This window comes from Mytilus edulis, chromosome 12 (genome assembly GCF_963676685.1).
Source record: "Mytilus edulis chromosome 12, xbMytEdul2.2, whole genome shotgun sequence".
NCBI lineage: Eukaryota > Metazoa > Mollusca > Bivalvia > Mytilida > Mytilidae > Mytilus > Mytilus edulis.
This window is the reverse complement of record NC_092355.1, coordinates 417015-439235: the sequence shown is the minus strand read 5'-3', so window position 1 is coordinate 439235 and position 22221 is coordinate 417015. Positions and strand designations below refer to the sequence as shown.

Here is a 22221-nt window from a genome sequence, read left to right as displayed (position 1 = left end):
TTGATAGTTATGTTTTTTAAACTTGAAATATTTAATAGACACGATAACTGTAGTTGTATGGTTTTACATAACAAAAATGATAGACATGATAAATATATAGTTATAATGTATATTGATATCTATAGTCTCTCATAATTCTTTATAGAATGGCACTTGTATTTTAATTTATAAATTTATTGTTTTATTCAATGTATATATTATGACCATTGTATTATGTATTACAAGTGGTGAGACTCTAATAAAATATTGAATCTGAATCTGAATCTGCAAAAAAAAAGAGATGATAAATATTTTGACATTATATATATTTAACACAATAAATGAAATAAACAGCTTTTCTGTGATACAATTTCATCTGTATGTTTAAAATGAATTTATACTGTTGATTGGTCGTTAATAATTGCGAAGCATTCCATAATAATTTTCCCCCATATTTTTGGCAATAGGCTGCATCATTTACGACTGCATGTACTTAATGTAAACACATTCTATTCATAGAGTTCAAGTGTAAATTATATACACAAGTTAGCAGTGGTTTAAATATTAATACAATTGAATAATTAGCATGACACAGAAATAAGCTGCTTACATATATCTATCCTTTTCCTGCATGTGCTTACTACAATGTAGATGATCTTTAACTTACTCATAACTTCACAGTTGCAACTTATAAATGAGTTAAATAATTGATTGCTCCTTTCTTCTTTAAAGTATTATAGGGTTGTAAAGGCGTTGATCGTGATAACAGTTTCAGTTAAAAGTTAAAGCAAATTCCAAAACTTCGAGTTTTTATTTTTGTACGTGTTGTATTCTAAACACATATTTGACTATTTGAAACAATGAAAAGCTTTAATTAACATATATTCTGCTTTCAAAGTTTGATAAATTTAGACATATAAAAATATATACAAATATACGGATTTTCTGGCAAACTTATTCTTCTCATCAATTAATGCTTTTCCTCGTATTTCACAAGGCAAATTTACTCTCTTAAGTGCGAGTGTTCGCGCAATTCTTTGGCCATTTTATCTTTATAAGGGCCATCATTTGCGACATAATATGTTAGAGGAATACTATTGGGGTTTCCTCGTCTTCTATCATTACAACTCTCCTGTATTCCTTTTTTTAAGAGAAACTTTTAACCGAATTTCTAGTTCTATTAGAGTTTATATCATTATAGTTCAATGTGTGTACTTGATGATTTTTATACCATAGAACGTTAATGGAAACTGTGAACTTATTATTATATCCCCCCTTTTTATGACAGACAAAAATTATTATAGATCATTCGAAGTTTTTTCTTTTTTTATATTCCTTTAATGTTACTCGTGGGGGTTGACGAAAAAGAAAACAATTTACAACAGAGTAAAATGTAGCATCGTATGCATAAAATTTGAAACATTATTTCGTTATTAGATTATTTTTTTCTTGCGGAAATGCTGTAACGGAGTTGTATAGATTAGACCGTTGTTTCCCCGTTTGAACGGTTACACACTAGTAATGTTTGGGGCCCTTTAGATGTTCGGTGTGAAACAAGGCTCCATGTTGAAGGCCGTACATTGACCTATAATGGTTTACTTTTTTTAAATTGTTATTTGGATGGAGAGTTGTCTCATTGGCACTCATACTACATCTTCCTATATCTATTGTAACTTATTTTGATCGTTTCGCGAAAACAAACTAAATACATTTAAAACTTGAAAAAATACAAATATTGAAAGACAAAAATACACATTGTACATTAAAAAAAAACCAAATAATTCATAGATCTGTCCCCAATTCTTCTGCAAATTATCCAATGTCACCACTGCCTTCGTCGTTAAAGTCTATCAGCGGCTGATCTGCCATTAAAAATTGTTGGTTACGCATTCTATACATAGGTCTACCGATTTTCTGCTTAAAATGTAATATGCCATGCTTGATGTACTTTGGTTGACCAAATTTGTGATTTTTAGCAGTGATACCTTTTGTCTTCTGTTTAACTAAATATGTTTGTGGTTTCTCTTCCGTTCTTATTATTTCATTCTTTTGTTTTTTGGAGGACGTTATTTTCCTATGGAAATTTTGTTTGTTTTCAAGTTTTTTAATTTGATTAGATTTAACAGTATCTTCTCTGTTTTCACTTTCCTGTGCGTGGTGTTCGTCAAAAATTTTATTCGATTCCTCTTCATAAGTTTCAAAGCATTCAGCATCCTTTTTACAATCTGGGCCACAAATCAGCCAACCATAATCACAACATTTACACAGGGCGTCATGATAGTAGCAGACGGACGATGCCCACGTGCAGCAGCCATCATAGTTTCCACAGCAACCCCAATCAGAACCATATAAGAACCAACCATCTTTATTGTTACATTTCAAATTCCTGAAAGACAAGATTGAAATATCCATGTGTGTTAATGTCACCCTAAATGCATTGCAAGGAGCACTCATATTTGATATAAATATATAAATATCAACCTTTACTGTTTGGTCCAGATGTGGTAATAAACCTTTATACATTCATCCATTGTGTTATTGTGCTATGGTAATTTTGTGTATTCTTTTCTTTTATTTTTTACTAGTATATACTTTTTATAGAGTGTCTATACGCATTTTTTGTTGTTGAAATTTTTGTTTTGTTTTCATTGTGGTAAGATAATAACTCAATGTTGTTGACTGCTGTCCATTAAATATTGACAATTGTACATATTATGCTTGTTTGTTTTGCTCACACATTATTGTCAATATAATAGAATTCTTAGCGACTGTCGTACAAGTGTGAGGTTTATTTAGCTATAAACCCAGATTTAATCCCCATTTTCTACATATGGAAATGCCTGTACCAGATCAGGAATATGACGGTTGTTAATTCAATTCATTTGATGTGAAAGAGGGACGAAAGATACCAAAGGAACAGTCAAACTCAATAATCTCAAACAAACTGACAACATCATGGCTAAAAATGAAAAAGACAAACAAACAACAGCACACACGACACAACATAGAAAACTAAAGAATAGTCAGCAAGTTGATGTACACCACATTCAACTGAGCTGCTAGATTGCTTTGCTGCATGCTTAGTTTGACATTGTTTGAATACCTACATGAGTAATTAAGATTGCATTTGCTTTAGTTGTTATTCACCCCTTAGTTTTCAAATAAACTCATTATAGGTACCAAGATTACAATTTTATATTTACGCGCGTTTCGTCTACAAAAGACTAATCAGTGATGCTTGAATAAAACAATGTTAAAAAGGCCAAATAAAGTACGAAGTTGAAGAGCAGTGAGGACCAAAAATTCATAAAAGTTGTGCCAAATACAGCTAAGGTAGAAAAGACTTAGTATTTCAAAAATTCAAAAGTTTTGTTAACAGTTAATTTATAATTATGAACATATCAATAATAACTCAAATCATCCGGAAATATCTGACTTCTTAGCTGGTGATATCAACGGGGAATTAAAATTCCACCAGCAGTGGCATATCGACCCAATGGTTGTAAATAAATAAACTCATCATAGATACCAGGATTACAATTTTATATTACGCCAGATGCATGTTTCGTCTACAAAAGACTCATCAGTGACGCTCGAATGAAAAAATATTTAAAAGGCCAAACAGAGTACAAAGTTAAAGAGGATTGAGGACAAAAAAAAATCCTAAACATTTTGCCAAATACAGCTAAAGTAATCTATTCCTGGGGTAGAAAAGCCTTAGTTTTTCAAAAAATCAAAGTTAAGTTTACAGTTTATTTAAGAAATAATTCATGGAAGCCATAGATTGTTGGAAATTTACACATGGCCTGGGCCGTGATATTGGAATTTTATCCTGAGCGTTAGCGAGGGATAAAATTAACGAATATCACGGCCCAGGCCATGTGTAAATTTCCAACAATTTATGGCTTCCATGAATTATTTCGATTCTAATAGGACAAATACGGTCATTAAAAAACTGAAGCGATGGTAGGTATGCTGTGTGTGTGGCTGTTCTTTTTTTACTCCCGGTTCGATAAAGATCAAATATTCATAAAATCTGTAGCTTGCATGGATTGTTTAGTGAATAACCGCTAGAACAAAAAATCTGTTTAATTCTTAAAATTCACAAACCAAACATTTGCCATTTTTAATTTACATGTTTTTCTCGTAAGCTACCGTCAAATCCAAAGTTGACATTTTGTAACTAAGGAGCCGCCATGTTGACTTGCTGAAATCAGTAAATATGCGAAAAATGCAATAGAATAGAAAATAAATTATACAATATTATACGAATTTCGATGGTTCACTTTTCAGAAAACGTTCAACTGTAGCGTTTTCATTTGTATGACGTCATGTTTTGAAATGACTTAAATGCGTCAAAAACATTAAAAGACTTTCGCGGAATTTTATTTTATTTTTATTTTGTTGATTTCTCCGAGCTCTTGTGCATTACTTCTTTTTATTATGCATCCGAATTAGGTTCCAATACATGTGGATTTACGTGGGAAGTATATTGTAACAGCCATTATTATGTATATCTCTAAGTCTGCGCTAAGTATAGATATATGAAGAATTTTATCACGGTGTTGTTTACAAAGCGAAAGCAGCACGTCATATTAGAATTATAATTATGAACATATCAATGATAACTCAAGTCAACACAGAAGTGCTGACTACTGGGCTGGTGATACCCTCGGGGAAATAAATCTCCATCAGCAGTGGCATCGACCCAGTGGTTGCAAATAAACTCCTCATAGATACCAGGATTAAAAATTTATATTTAAGCCAGAGTTCATCATAGATACCATAATTACAATTTTATATTTAGGCCAGACTTCAAAATAGATACCAGGATTAAAATTTTATACTTACGCCAGACGTGCGTTTCGTCTACAAAAGACTCATCAGTGACGCTCGAATAAAAAAATGCCAAAAAGGCCAAATAGAGTACGAAGTTTAAGAGCAGAGAGGACCAAAAATTTCTAAAAGTCCTAAGCATGCTATCTATGTCATTTAGTTTCCGATGGAGAGTTGTCTCACAAGCACTAACATCATATTTTCTTATTTTTATACTAGTTATATTTGGTGGTAACTATTTTATTGGCCCTCACACTAGCCACTTCACGCTTTTTTAATTATGATAACCGATTGTTCTGTTAATGTAACTTATAGTGAGATTATCGTTTTCTTCATGACGGTAGGTGTTGGATTTCTAGCCAGATATTATTTATATTGCGTTTTTATTCCCCTAGGCCGAGTTCCATCCTGCGTCACTGATTTATCTTTTGTTTAAGGAAGGTGCTTCTATCGTAAAACATTTCAATCCTGGTATATATGATGAGTTTATTTATCTCCAATGCATAGATAATAACACAATGTTGACTGCTGTACCCCTATTTTTGACATTTTCACCAATTATGTCTGTTTTTGTTTGTTTACACATCGTTGTCAATATTATGGAATTTTATCAGACTGTCATAAAATGAGAGGCTTATTTAGCTACAAAACCAGGTTTAATTCCCAATTTTCTACATATGGAAACGCTTATCAGGATATGACTTGTATTGAATTTTCATTTTTCTTTCAAGATCTGTATTTTTTGCTAATTTGTTTTTGCACATAGTTCTTTTTCTTGGCCTGTTTTTATAATCAAGCCTTAGTTACACAGTGAGATGAGGTGAGAATTTTGCTCTATTTTCAAAGACGAATGGAATAAATGAATGAATGAATCGCACTAGTAGATGTAATGTTGCTTAGCTTGTGGGTGTTGTTTTTTGCGTAGTGAATTTGTGTTGTCAACTTTGTTAAAGATAGATACTTACTGACATGTGTGAACGCTACATGCTCTTTTGAAAGCTCTTTGTCTTACTGATCTTTTGTGCCGAATCTTTCTTGTACCTTTTAATATTGAACAAATTATCAAGATAAATAGAGCCTCAAGAAAATAATAATTCAAAAATAGATATATAGGAACATACGCAGGCAAGACCCTTTTACATATATTTTTTTGAATCAGATACAACTTTGTGAAAATAAAAGCATTAAAAGGCAGCAAATGGGTATTCAGACTGTGTGAGTTTATTATTCAATTTTCATGTATCATATATTAAAGACGGGCGAAAGATACAAGAGGGACAGTCAAACTTTCAGTTGAAAATAAACTGACAACGCCATTGTTAAAAAAAACAAACCAAACAGACAGACAGACAGACAGACATATAATAGTTCACAAGATACAACCTAGAAAATTAAAGACTAAGCAACACGAGCCCCATCAAAAACTAGTGATGATCTCCATGCGTTCCATAAGATACACATCGCTATCAATATAATAGAATTGTATGCTACTGTCATACAAGTGAGAGGTTAAGCTAGCTATAAAACCAGGTACGATCCACCATTTTCTAAATAAGAAAATGTCTGTACCAAGTCAGGAATATGACAGTTGTTATCCATTTGTTTCATGTGCTTGAGCTTTTTGCCATTTGATGAGGGACTTTCCTTTTTGAATTTTTCTCGTGTTCAATTTTTTATTTTTTTATTTTACCTTATACAATAATGCAAGGGGTTCTGTATCCTTGCTAATTTATGAGTAAAACATTGATAAAACAAGCAGATTTGTTACTGGAGAGAATTTAAAAAGTGTCTTAAGCATTTTGCATTATCATATATATCGATCTGAAGTGATGTCGACAGTTTCTGGTATAACATGTTTTCTTATACACTGTTATATCAGATTCTTTAAATTATATAGTTACGTCAAAAAAAGTAAAATCAGAAAAATACTGAACTTTGAGGAAAATTGGAAACGGAAAGTCCCTAATGAAATGGCAAAATCAAAAGCAACAGTTTGTTACAATCAGATACATTGCTTGGTAATGACGTCAGTAGTTTATAACATCTGATGCATTGATCGTACGTAAACCAAGTATAACGATGACATATTTTATTGTAATTGTCTTCTTACCCATTAATAAATTGGTATCTTCACATTCTACGAGATACAGGAACCAAAGTAGAAACAGCGTCTGCAATGTGGAAAATGGGATATAATCAATACAGGATTTGATTTTATCTTCAATATTTCGACCGTCAGCATCTCGATTTTCACTGTTAAATGGTAAATGTGTGAACAACAGACATTAATGGATATGTATATATTTCTTCTTTCTTATTCTAATAATTGTTTACATGTTCTCGTTCGTAAGGTCGTTGTCCTTTTGTCTCAATTATTCCGCCAAAGCATGCAATTAGGAGTTTACATACTGCAGTATGCATACATGTATATCTTCGACTAATTTGTGCTTATTATGTTTACAAAGAAGTACATACACACTCGAATATAAGAATTGGAGAGGCTTATTATGTTTACAAAGAAGTACATACACACTCGAATATAAGAATTGGAGAGGCTTATTATGTTTACAAAGAAGTACATACACACTCGAATATAAGAATTGGAGAGGTAATTTGAAATACCAACGTGCCTTTAGTATTTAAAAGGAATGATCATTTCGAATAACCCTTCACGGAATAACTAGCTGATGGATAACGAAGTAAGTTTCATTCTTTTTCTAAATTCAGTGCTATAATTGTAATATAAAATTGTATTCTATTTTGTAAATATACAATCATTAAATATTTGTGATGAATTCTAAGGTATATATATAGGACTCTAAAGTGCGATTATCTCGCTAAAGTGCGATGATCTACGCTAAAGTACGATGGTGTCTCACGTTTAAGTATGATGGTTGTTTGTCTGCTAGAGTACGATGGTATAGCACGCTAAAGTACGATGGTGTCTCACGTTTAAGTGCGATGGTTGTTTGTCTGCTAGAGTACGATGGTATAGCACGCTAAAGTGCGATGGTCTACGCTAAAGTACGATGGTGTCTCACGTTTAAGTGCGATGGTTGTTTGTCTGCTAGAGTACGATGGTATAGCACGCTAAAGTGCGATGGAACAATAGGGTAATGTTTAAGAGCAAACACATTAAAGTACATCGATGTTAAAAAGAAGTCTTTTTGCCAAAGTTAGTATTCTAATGTATAACGTATGATGTTATAGGCTTTATGATTTACCGGTATGCTTAATTGTATTTAGATTTAGAGGTTTGACCACACAATAAAGGTAAATAATGTAGGTGTCACAAAATACTATTGTTTCTGTTAATGAGTTTTTAACAATAAGGGAGTATTGGATAATTGGTGTAGCTTGCCGTTCACATAGTCTATCAAAAATGTGAATACTCCCCTAACAGTCGTCATTTTGAATTGCAAATACAAAATTCGATCATTGTCAGAATAATTATAAACATTTATTTGTACAAGAATTAATTCAAGTGCGAGAAACGGCGGTTTTTGCCGAGCTTTTTACCCTTTTTTCAAAGCGAGTACAAATACATGCTAAATAATTTCCTACAATGCACAAAATTATGTTTTGATCCACACACAGTTAATAATTTTACGCTTGAAAAATGTACCCTTATTAAACCGACGTTACTTTCAATAAAGGCGACAATAATTTAACGAGGAGTGCAAAGTAAACTGCACCACAAACAATAATTTTAATGTATTCGTTTGATTCCAATAAAAACAAAATACAGGATATTCATTCGAATACTAATTTGTATTTAAATATTAAAACGATCGACTACAGGATACAGGTTACAGGGAGGGTTTGGATCCCGCTAACATGTTTAACCCCACCACATTATTTATGTATGTGCCTGTCCCCAGTCAGAAGCCTGTAATTCAGTGGTTGTCGTTTGTTTATGTGTTACATATTTGTTTTTCGTTCATTTTTTTTTTTACATAAATAAGACGCGATTTTTCTCGTTTGAACTGTTTTACATTGTCTTATCGAGGCCTTTTATTTCTGACTATGCGGTATGGGCCTTTGCTCATTGTTGAAGGCCGTACGGTGACCCATAGTTGTTAATGTCTATGTCATTTTGGTCTTTAGTGGATAGTTGTCTCATTGGCAATCATACCACATCTTCTTTTTTATAAGTCCCTTTTCAAGCATGAAACAAACACGTTCGCTTCAGACGACAAATCATGGTTAGGTTTTAATTAATTCAGTCATTGGAATTTGGTTTATTTAAAAGTTTTTAATCAATTTTAATTAATCTTACGGAGCATTCATTTTAAGTTTGTATAAATGAATGTTAATTAACGTCATATCCAACTACGTTTCTTACGTCTATATACTTTCGCGGACCGTTGGACCGTATGGAGGCATCGCACTTAAGCGTATACCATCGAACTTGAGATAGACCATTGTTATAAAGCGTCCCCGTCGCACTTTAGTGTCCTACATATATATGTTTCTTTTATTGTTACATGTATATAATGTATGTGTAAGTCAATACATAATTGTGTAGCAATAACATGAATAATCTATATTAAAAGGAGAGCAATTATTGTTGTGTAAAATTGTATGTTATTTTGTTTATGTACAGTTTATAATTGTTTTTACATAGATTTTCAATATTATAAGGTATACAATCATTGTGAATTTGGGTTAAATTGTCGTCTTGTTTTTACTTACAAATTATTGAAACGTGTGAAACTTTAATTTTTTACGCTATTGATGAAGTGCAATGTAACTTTATATACAACACCACACACATGATTATATCAGGGAACAATGGCCACAAAATCGTATTTTGGGGCAAAAACCAGCTTAGATTAAATCATACGTTCTCCAAAAATAGATTGATCATATTAAACTCTTCTATAAACTTAAAAAAACTTGATTGTTCACAGAAAATAAGAAAATGTCAAAACAAGAAAACTATTTTGAGACTACAATTAACATTTTTATCACGAAATCTCAGAAAACAGGAAACCGCAAAAATTTGTCAAAATCGAAGTAATACGTTTTGTTGTCAATACTTACTAAATTATATACTGAATAAGTTGTAATACTTAACATCTCCCCTGTCACTCAATATATGATAAACATTTTAATTAAAGTTTCCTTTTTTATCAAACATATAATATAAAATGTATATTGTCATTCCGTTCAATCGTCTGTTGTCAAACGAGAACTATTTGTACCGTTGAAGAAGGAAATTAACAAAGTATTATATGCTAAAAGTAATTATAAAACTTACCGAAACAATTGCAATCTTCATTGAAGCAGTCATGTTAATTATCCAGAGTTAAGACATAAATATTGCAGAACACCACCTGTGTCTTATAAATAATTTCACTTTAGTTTTACAATGCACATTAGTTAATTACGTTTTTACATTATAACAAATGTAAGCTGGCAGACGACATCAAAAATATTGCTTCTCAGCTGTTCACGTGCATGCAACCTTTTCCTATAATGCTACAAATGAAATTTTACTTGTACACACAAATTATAACACATACTTTCCTATTGTTTTACGTAATTATTCAATATTTTACTCTAGTGAAGTTATTGCTGCAAATAAATATTACTTAAACAATGTTCTTTTCGAATAATTTGCCAGAACTGAGCAAAAACAAGTATATAGTTATATTGCATGTCAAGTTTTGATATTATATTTAATGCACACTGAACACTTATTTTCACTCCTAATTTACAAAATGAAATTATAAAAGTTATTTTGTTGATCTTCAAAAAAGAATCATATAGAATAAGTTTTTTTTTTGCATTACAAGCGTTGAAAAGGTCTCAATCCTTAACACGTCGTTTATTTCGTTTCCATTCAAATTTTAAATTAATTTTTACATAAACGCTCGCTGCAGTAGTTAATTGAAAACGCTCTAGAATTTCAATTTTCTCTATTTCCTTACGAATTATTATTTTTCATAATAGTTTCTGCTCAACTGTAGTTTAAATTTTATCTGAAATTGGCAATTAAATGTTTTGCGACGTTTCAATTTTCTCGATTCATATTTAAATTACTGTATTATTACAAATCCGACTGTGTAATATTAAGTCTTTATCCTATTTCTTAATATAGGTTTCAGCATTATTAGTCGTGTTACGCATCAACGTAGAGTATAAAATTCAGTTTTCAAATTAAATTGTCGTATTTCTACATTTGTAACAAAATGGTGATCATAAGAACAGTTTTTGTAATGTGTAATTTAAAGGATATTATCACAACGTACCACATGATTTAGTTATAGATTCCACTAGACAATCCTATGTTGTTTGTCCAAAGAGAAAAAATAACTCCCTGTTTGTAAAATTATTATCATATCGTCCATTCGTTTCTCTTTCTATAACATTCATTTGTAATTATGTTAAAAAAAACTATGTTGTACAATATACAATTGTTTCGAAGATACACCCAGCTGATTTCATAATTGGTTACCTTTTTCAAACTTAACTTCACAGCGGAAGTAGATATTAACACACACACTAATAATGATAATTAAAAAAATATCTCTTGACAGTAATTATAAAAGGTCACGTAATGATAATTAAAAAAATATCTCTTGACAGTAATTATAAAAGGTCACGTGGTATCTTTATAATTTCAGTGAAAAAATATGTAATTTTCTCGATATGATACATGTAACCACAAATTATATATACTTCCGTACAAACATGTGTAATGTAGATCAAACAGTATAACACAATTACTTAATGAGAACGCACCAATGAGGTCAATACTTATGAATGAACATCTGACGTCGGATTAGGGTAATGCTATTATACTAACATTCGGATACATTTAGCCATTCAGGTTCTAGTCATACGTGTCTTTGCATTACATTGGTTCAATGATAAGTGTAATGATAATATATGAAATACTACACTATTAAGTACAGTGGCATAGCGTACTTTTCACGTTTATGAGGTTGATACAGTTTGAAAATAAAAGAAGTCTAATCACAAAAATACTAAACACCGAAGTCAATTCAAAACGGAAAGTCCCTAATCAAATGGCAAAATCAAAAGATAAAACACATCAAACGAATATATAACAAATGTCATATTCCTGACTGAGTACAGACATTTTCTTAATGATGGATTGAACCTGGTTTTATAACGCGAAAACCTCTCACTTATATGACAGTCGCATAAAAAAAATTCCATTATATTGACAACGATGCGTGAACAAAATTAAACAGACATAATAGGTAAAATTGTCAAAATAGGGTACAGCAGTCATCACCGTGTCACAATCTCAATCAGAAAAAAAAACCAAACACACATTTATCAAAGCAGCATAAATTTAGTTCACTAACGAATGAAAATTTAAAAGAGGAAGAGCACCACTCCACCTACAAACTATCAAACATTCTTTTCGAAGTCGACATTATTATCACATGTGCGAAAAATTATTCTTTGATATGATCTGATTTCTGAAACAGGCAAAACTAGTTGCATCTAACACAGGAACGAAGATTAGCAAATCAAACCAGTCAAATCCAAATTTAAGATACATTCATTATAACTGTAATATATGTATTTGCGAATCTAAACAAGAAGTGTCAATTCGATGCAAATGAAGAATAAATCTAATGCAGGATATGAAGTATCTTGTATTTCATTTTTATAAGTACATCGGTTAAAGTCTTACTGTAAATTAACAAAAATATCGAACTACGAGAAAATTCAAAACAGAAAGAAACTCCTTTATCAATTGGCTAAATGACAAGGATAAACACATTATCCGACAGGCAGTATTTTATGTAGACAATGGTGGATTTAAAAGTAAAATCACAAAAATACTGAACTTAGAGGAAAATAAAATCGGTAAGTCCATAATCACATGGCAAAATCGAATGACAAAACACATCAAAAACGAATTGACTAACTGTCATATTACTGACTTGGTACAGGCATTTTCAAATGTATAAAATGATGGATTAAACCTGGTTTAATAGCGCTAAAATTCTCACTTTGTTGACAGTTTAATCAAATCCGTTATATTAACAATGATGCTTGAACTAAACAGACATAATAAATAAAATAGTCAAATATGGGTACAGCAGTCATCATCATGTAACAATTTTAAAAGGAACAATTTAACAGAACACAAAAAAATCTACAAACACATTCATTCGTTTCGCGTATCTGATGTCAGAAAATGTTATACGTGACATAATTTTGTCGTTCAATGTTTATACAAACAATTTTAAAATTTCACATGGGCAATGCTAGAACACAGGGTAAAAAAAATCAAAAGTATGAAAGAATTAATTTTACAAATAGACCGAGATTTAAAACAGTTCAAACGTTCTATAAAATTTATAAGAATCCACAAATAGTTCATTCCACTACGCAATTGAATAACTTTGACGTTAGTGGTTCAACGTATTTTCTAGTTCATAATATAAATATAGTATCCATATTATAGAACAATAACATACTGACAGGATCTTTTAAAGTACAAAGTCACGTTGTAAGAACCAAAGAAACACAAAAAGTCGCATATACAAAACACACCAGCAATAAAAAAAAAGATAATACAAACACATTGACGGGATGTTTAAGTAGCGGATGTTTAATTTATACCTGGAATTGTTTTCGATACTGACAATATGAGTCATAAGGTGTCAAATTTGTATGATAAGAAAACCATTTTTACCTTTAAACTTTCAATGAATATATAACAGCATATGAAGCAATTATAAGCAGCAAAATCAATACAATACGAATAAAGTTAATGCTTGAAAAGAAGAGAGATACTTTACCAAAAGCGTCTTCTAAGGTTAACGTTCAATATTGTAATTTAATCTTTGCAAATAATTATATTAATGTAAATATTGATTTTGATACCAATAGATAAAAACCCGACCAGACATGACTGTTACGTACATGTGAACATTCACTGCCCTGTACCAAGTCAGGAGTATAACAGTTGTTATCCATTCGTTTTCTGTGTTTGTGTATTTGAATTTGAACTTTCATAACTACCTAAGCGATATGGGATTTGCTATAATTGATAACCTTTTACGTAATCTGGTCTCTAGTGGATAGTTGTTTCAATGGCAATTGAAGCATAAAACTAAGTTTAGGCAACCATTTTCTATTTAGAAAATGCCGGTACTGAGTCATGAAATATGACAATTGTTTTTAAGTAAACAAAATCAAAAGCTTAAACTCATTAAACGAATGGATAACCGTTGTTATATTCCTGACTTGGTACCGGCATTTTCTAATATAGAAAATGGTGGTCAATTGTACTCTGCATCGTTACCTTGTTTTATATCTATATTGTTACTGGCAATAGATACTGTGATGATTCTGCTTTAAATTACTATAATTCTTTTGAATCGCCCTATAAACACATGCATTAATTGTCAAAAGTTCGTTCCACTCGGAAGTACAAGAAATACAACTAAGTAAGCTTTTCTTTTTTTCCTGTCATATTGTCAAAGCCTGTTTCTCATTTCTTAACAATAATATGTCGGAAGTTTGAAATATTTACAGTTTTCCTCAACATGAAACATGAAATGATATGATTGGAACTGGAAGCTACGTTACAGTACATTTAATGCAAATTATCTATTGATGAGTTTATATATAATTACAGATCAAAGCTTGGTTGCAAAAATGCACAACCCGTATACAAAAGCGATTTTACTTAGGAAACATTACTTTGTAGACAAAATTAATTGCATGGGTATAAATAGCCGACAAATTAAACGATTTTGTACAACATAATCATTTATGTTTGATATCTTAAGATAAGAGAAAAATCGCAAAGCCCGCAATATCAATCAAAGAGGTACACGGAAAATCAATCATTTTACAAAATTCAAAATATGAAACGTAGAAAACAATAGGGCACATGTTATATACAATTGATGGCCTGCAAGAAATTATTTAACGTGTTGTTTTCAATTATTATTTATTATTATTATTATTATTATTATTATTATTATTATTATTATTATTATTATTATTATTATTATTATTATTATTATTATTATTATTATTATTATTATTATTATTATTATTATTAATGATCATGATTACATTTTACGTTAAAAGTTTTAACGATAAAGATTTGTCATAACCTAAAAGACGACAGAAAGATACCAGAGGAACATTCAAATTCATAGTTCGAAAAATAAACTGACAAAGCCATGGCTAAAAAGAAAAAGACAAACAGAGTGAGACAAATAATAGTACACATGACACAACATAGGAAACTAAAAACTAAGCAAAATGAGGATGATATCAGGTGCTCCGGAATGGTAAGCAGATGCTGCTCTACATGTGGCACCCGTCGTAAATAGTCTAATTCGGTAGATCACATAAGTGAAAAGGGAACGGGATAGCAGTTACGACATACGGAACATATCTGATATCATCTGTGAAACGGATACAAGTATTACATAACGGCCAACCAACTCGTGATGGCGTCCATAACATTTACGAAGGGGTAATTTCAAGATCACCATTTGGAACGGTTACTTTAATAGCTTCCTTGTGAGCAGCAACCCTCTATGAAGTCAATCATTATAAGACATACAAGCCTGGGAATATCATATCAATTGGAACATAGATACTTCGTTTGCAGGCGCTGCGGGAATGTTGCTGCATAGAAATGGAAAGTTCACAATTGGGCAGCTGAAATCATCTCTTCTGTCCTACATTTATGTTTTTATTCTACCTTCATTGTCCATATCTAGATGTAAGTCGACAGTTATCTAAGGTACCAGGATTATGATTTAATACGCCAGACGCGCTTTTTGTCTACATAAGACTCATCAGTGACGCTCAGATCAAAATAATTATAAAGTCAAACAAGTAAAAAGTTGAAGAGCATTGAGGACGCAAAATTAAAAAAAGTCGTGCCAAATACGACTAAGGTAATCTATTCCTGGGATAAGAAAATCCTTAGTTTTTTGTGAAATTCAAAGTTTTGTAAACAGGAAATTTATAAAAATGACCATTCAATTGATATTCATGTCAACATCGAAGTGCTGACTACTGGGCTGGTGATACCCTCGGGGACGAAACGTCCACCAGCAGTGGCATCGACCCAGTGGTGTTAATAGTTATCTAAGGTACCAGGATTATAATTTAATACGCCAGACGCGCGTTTCGTCTACATAAGACTCATCAGTGACGCTCAGATCAAAATAATTATGAAGTCAAACAAGTAAAAAGTTGAAGAGCATTGAGGACCCAAAATTCAAAAATGTTGTGCCAAATACGGCTAAGGTAATCTATTCCTGGGATAAGAAAATCCTTAGATATGAGACAGACTTAACTGTATATTTTGTATCCTTTATCTCTAGTTTGATGGGATAGATGCGTTCAATATAGTCAGCAAATTTTGGAATTATTAAGGAAGAATAATAGTAAATCAGTTTTTTTACAAAGGTTAATTAAACCTTGTTAGATTGACATATACTGTAACACACAAGAATCATTACATTCACCGATTTTTTTTTCTATTTCACGTTCCGGTGTTTGAACTGTTTTAAAAAAGAAAGAGACAGTCCAAATTCAATTCAATTGAATATATGAATGGAAGCCATACTGTTATGATATTGTAATTATTATATTTATTGATGTTGGAATAATTTCTGTTTTGTGGCCTGCTAGTTGTTTACAGAATAATCTTAGAACTATGCAGTTCAGAAATCACTGGCACAATCATAGATACTGATGGAACGATTGGAACTTTCCATTTGACTTACATAACGATTCCAGAATGATCATAATAAAAAATGCGTTACTTAATCTTCTACATTTTTCCAGACACTTCCGTCGTATATTTCTAGAACTTTCCTTTTCCACAGTGTTCTATAAATTTCTGTGACAACTATATATATACAGACACTAAAGTTAAACTTTCAGACTTAGACATAGATAAACATTAGTATTCACAGCATTTTGATTGACACTTTAATTCTACAAACAACATCATACTAGATTGTGACCTAAGTAGTGGACGTAATATTCAGATTGAATTCCGAGAAGATTTCCGGATACAGATTAAGATAAAAGATTTGACTCATATTTTGACAGTAGTATTTGTGTGATACTTCTTGTAATCTTTTGTATAATAAATCTTGTTCAAGTTCATTATTGATTTGTGGTTTTTTATTGGCTACAGTTTGAAGGTGATTTCTGGTCGTAACAATACAAAGACCATATCGGACTCTTCGTAAGGGGTATCGTTGATATCCCAGAAAATAAAATCAAGGGTAAATTAATCTTGAGCTAACTTGCGATCGGTTTCTCTTACAAAGTCAAGTGAAATGTTAGAAACCAAAAAAAAAAATGAATTTTAGGGGAAAAGTAGTAGACCCGCATATTGTTGTCAAAAGGTCAGGTATGTTGGAAGAGACATTTATTGTTGAAATGCGCGTCGATCTGGTGCAGAACAATTGTAACTGCTGAAGTGCTGACTTCTGGGCTTATAATACCTCCGTGGAGTTAACTTCCACCACCAGTGTAAAAACGTATCATAGATAACAAGTCTAAAACATAATGTGGCGAGGTTTAATATGTATGCAAGAGCAAAATTGTAATTAGCCATGTTTATGAACATTATTATACGATAAGAGCCAGGCATGTAGACATAGTAAGCCTGTATTAAAAATTCAAGTTACTATTTACAAACGTTGAAATTTACACAGCTACACCAATAAATAGTTAAGACACTATAAATATAAAAGTGCAATCGTTTGAAAGTTATTGCGAGATTATACGTGTAAGTTGTTTACTAAAAGATGCATAGTTAATATCTTATCAGCATGTTAGTCTTCGAGAACATAAGTTAACAAATAAGATAAACACAAAGCTAATTAATCTGAGGTGAAACTTGCCATGAAGCCGTAACTTTTAACATGCAATTAAACAACATAAACTTCAGATAAACTACGAATTTGTTTACTTTGGTAAGTTAACGAAAACCATATTACCTTTTAATTGTTATTGACAACAAACAATTTAACAACCATTTAATTCTATTGTTAGCAGGTTCCTTGTGAAAATGTAAACATAACAGTTCATTGCTCTAGATAGTTATCAAAAGTACCAGGATTATAACCTAGTACGCCAGACGCGCGTTTCGTCTACATACGACTCATCAGTGGCGCTCATATCAAAATAGTTGTAAAGCCAAACAATAAAAAGTTGAAGAGCATAGAGGATCTAAAATTCCAAAAAGTTGTGCCAAATAAGGTAATCTATTCCTTTGACAAGAAAATCCTTAGTTTTTCTAGAACTATACGATGTAAAAATTATAAAGCTATTTCTAAATCATTAACCTTTTGTATCTATTCTCTATTATCGTTCTGGGTGTATTACGATGTGTATAATGATCAGAATATTACAAAGAGAAATATTATCACTTGGAGGTCATAGTTATCCGGAGTTTAAATGATTGATTTAAAATGACGTAACGTCCAGTGGTCAGTAATCGACGCGTATTCTGGGCGTCGAATATAATGCATTGACACCAAGTGACAGTTACAAGTAAAAATCCAAAGCAGAAAGTCAAATAGCGAAATAAATGGCTGAAACACATATTATGTTTGACTTTGAACAGGAATTATCTCATGTAGAAAATTGTAGTTTCAACCTGTTTTATTGCTAGCTTAACCTCTGACTTGTATAAAAGTTGCATAAAATTATTTTATATTGACACCGATGTGTGAACAAAACAAACAGACATAAAAGGTAACAATGTCAAAGATTGGGGTACAGCAGTCAATATTCTTTTATACTCTTAATTACTATAAAACAAACACATGTGTTACAAAGAAATACAAAAACTCATATAGACAAAACAAATAAGCAAAACGAAAGACAAGAATACAAAATTTACGATAGCCAGTAATATAATGACGGGTTGACAAATTAAAAAAATATATAACACGATATTATATTTATAAACAACTGTAATGTCAGTGTCCGATTATTGAGCTCTCACTAATATTTGGTTTGGTGTGACCCCTTGATATCTTAGTCCTGGTATTATATCATTTGGGTTATATCCCAAAGTCATGAATGTGACAGTTGGATGTGTTTGAGCTTTCGATTTAACTATTTGATGAGGGACTGTCCGTTGAAAGATTCCTCCGAGTTCAGTATTTTTGTGATTTTACTTTTTATGTTATTCAGAGCTTACCATATAAGGAGATTTTAGGGTACTTAATTGCAGTCGTCAATGAGACAATAACGCATCATAAAAGATATATGAAGTACCTGCGGAAACCAACATGAGACTTCAATAATGTCAGGTTGGTATGCAATATGGCAAGTCTGTGAAATAATTGAACAGAATACATCAGTGATATTCAACCTTCAAAAGATTAATTCTCTCAAAAACAAGAATATTCAATTATGGTAACAGATGTACCTGATCTGAGAAAGACACATTACCATATGGTGGTGTTAAACAATACTGTTTTATATATATCAGCTCGTATCTTACTATTTAATCCTAATCAAATAACTTGTAAGGGTTGCATGCAATAATGTGATTAACACGATATACGATATACACGGCATTTATCTACAAAATAACGATACAATAAGATACATTTTTATAAAAGTTGCAAAATTGAAGAACCCTCTGATATAAAAAGCTGTCGCCTTTAACATGTTTAACGAAGGTTTTGTTAAGGGAATTTCCTTTTTGAATTTTCCTCCTTCGGTACTTTTGGAGTTTCACTTTATGATCCTAGGGGTTAAACATTGAATTGCAATTACTGTTATATCACTGCATTCAGATTGACAGAAGACAATGTTATTGAACAAGTAAGATCTCGTGGTAGTATAGAAAACATAGTTAAAGATCACATTTAACGATCTAAGAACAAGACTTTTTTCAAAGAACTTGTTATAAGTATCGCTATAAATATATGAATTGTAAAATATATTTTATAACAAGTTTCCTACCGGTTGTAAGAGCACAAGTAAGACGCACCGGAACAATATCTGGATGGCGATACACACGTGTTCATGCTACAGTTAAATTTTGCATTTACCTTCCTGTACCTGTCATGTAAGGACCAAAAGCAAACCAATCAATAATGGAAGTATTAAATATAAGAAAAACCAAATCATATCATATCATAATTTGTCAAATTATTCGGTATTCCCACATTCAAATCCATAATTTTTTTGAGATGGATATCAAATTAGATATTGAATTAGAATTTTAGGTATTTATATATACAAAACGCAACACATGTAATTATGCATACTTCAGCGTCTTACTGCTATAACGTTTGTTTATACTATAAGTATGCGAATCCAACACTGATTGATTGAATGAATAATTTTTTTTTTGTAAAAGCGAAGACATGATACAGCAATGTTAACAACATACAAAATATACAATATGGATAGACAGCACAGAACAATAGTATAATACAATGACATCTAAATGTATAAGACTAAACGTTATGATGCGGTAAAAATACTTTAAAATAAGGTCTATAATTTTTTTAATATAAGACAAAGTGCAAAGAAATCGCATGGATCGATGATGAATTGTACACCAAGGACAAAAACAAGAATTACTGACACAGAAAATAAATCTATAACCGATTTAACTATTTTTTTATGGAAGGAAACAACATCAATTACCAGAACAGGAAAGAAACACTAATGCTATATCAAAACCTGGATCTATGATTTTAAAACATTGTCATCAAACAACTAAAACTCAATATTTATAAATAGTATCTTCCTGTTTATGAATTCATTTTATTAAATAATACGATTAAAACAGCCCTTATAATACCATAACGGTATAGTCATACTGGTGATGTCGTCCTGGTCATATTAATCCCGTGATCTATATTTGATTTTGGCCCGATCCAATATTTCCAATACGGACTGGCAATGAATTCTGAATTACATGTAATCAAATATTGTGCAAGTAATTCCGGATTCATTGCCAGTCTGTATTGGAAATATTGACCCTATATTCACATCATTGCCTGTCCGTATTGGAAATGTTGTCTAATGCTTAGTCCGTTTCTGTGTTTGTGTGTGTGTGTTACATTTTAATGTTGTGTCGATGTTCTCTTATATGTAATGCGTTTCCCTCAGTTTTAGTTTGTTACCCCGATTTTGTTTTTTGTCCATGGATTTATGAGTTTTGAACAGCGGTATACAACTGTTGCCTTTATGGTCCTATTTTCACATTTGATGTATATAATACACCATTCAGAACAAGTCTGTCTTGAAAAAGTTTGATACCTTAGTAACGTTGTTGTGAACTACGGATCTCAAGGCAAATACTGCAAACCTTGAATCTATACCAGTGCTAATACAGAAACAGCCAGTTAATAACACTGCAATATAATTTTGTTACATATTTCCATAAATACAGGCTGTCTGTGAAGTAGTTTTCTTATTTAAAGAATCTGACATTAATTTTAAAACACAATCATACGATTTCATAAAGAAGGCTATATTTGACTAGCGTCATGCATGATCAAGGTGATTGTTTGTATCGTTGTTACCCTTATAAATCTGACTAAGTTATATATATATACAAGTGAACCATAATGAAGAATCAACACCAACGCATCAAAACATGGAAATATATCTTTATACTTTGCACCCCTCGTATGCTACAATGAAAAAAAAGACTATTTCGATCATAATTACAGGAATGTAATAATTTAAAAATAACTGAATCATGTGAATACAGTACCAAAGTTTAAGGTCTAGTTGCTGAGTCTAAAGGTCTTGACATATTTAAAAGACATTTTAATATAATATAATATAGTGTTATATGTAGTTTAGACCAATTTTTACTAGACTTTTTATAAGTACTTCGCAGAAGGTTCCGCAATGAAGACCCTGTTGAGTACTGACACAGACATATCGACAGTCCTTATTCCTAATACTGTTTTAGTCGTCTTTGGACTATTGTTTTCGGTGCTTGGAAATATAATAGTGATGTACATTCAGTGGATGAAGCTGAAATCATCTTATAATTTTCGAATATTTATACCATATCTTGCACTGTCAGATTTGTGTTCTAGCATTGTGTGCTCGGCATTTTCCATTTATGGAAATTACCACTGGGTGGCCTGGGACAGCTTATATCTCTGTAAGATCGCATGGATTTGTGTATGTCTAGTGCAGTGGACATCTATATCGTTTCTTCTTGTTATAGCATTTCAAAGATATTTGAAAATCTGTCGCCCATATGAAACAGTCACGCCATACAAGAAAATAGTAACTGTTTTGATCGTTTTAGCCATTATTCTGTTTGAGTCTATCTCTACCGCCGTCATTTCTGGAATATCAGAAAAGCATATTTTGAATAACACAGAACACGAAAACAGTTCTCAACAGAATGAAGCTTTA

At 31.5% G+C, this 22221-nt stretch overlaps 1 protein-coding gene across 2 annotated transcripts; it reads right to left on the bottom strand.

The window, feature by feature from the left end:
- On the bottom strand, nucleotides 1-11333 carry LOC139499367 (uncharacterized). 2 transcript variants are annotated; one of them, XM_071288051.1, is made up of 5 exons: nucleotides 11279-11333; nucleotides 10079-10299; nucleotides 6926-6986; nucleotides 5781-5856; nucleotides 1-2365 (listed from the first exon to the last, which is right to left on the bottom strand). In XM_071288051.1, exons 2-5 carry the CDS (start codon nucleotides 10109-10111, stop codon nucleotides 1792-1794), a joined length of 744 nt encoding a protein of 247 aa, XP_071144152.1. In that variant the 5' UTR covers nucleotides 10112-10299; nucleotides 11279-11333; the 3' UTR covers nucleotides 1-1791. The 2 variants fall into 2 exon arrangements, with proteins under 2 accessions (XP_071144152.1, XP_071144151.1); XM_071288050.1 differs by having other exon boundaries at nucleotides 11073-11302.
- Between the last annotated feature and the right edge of the window lie 10888 nt (nucleotides 11334-22221).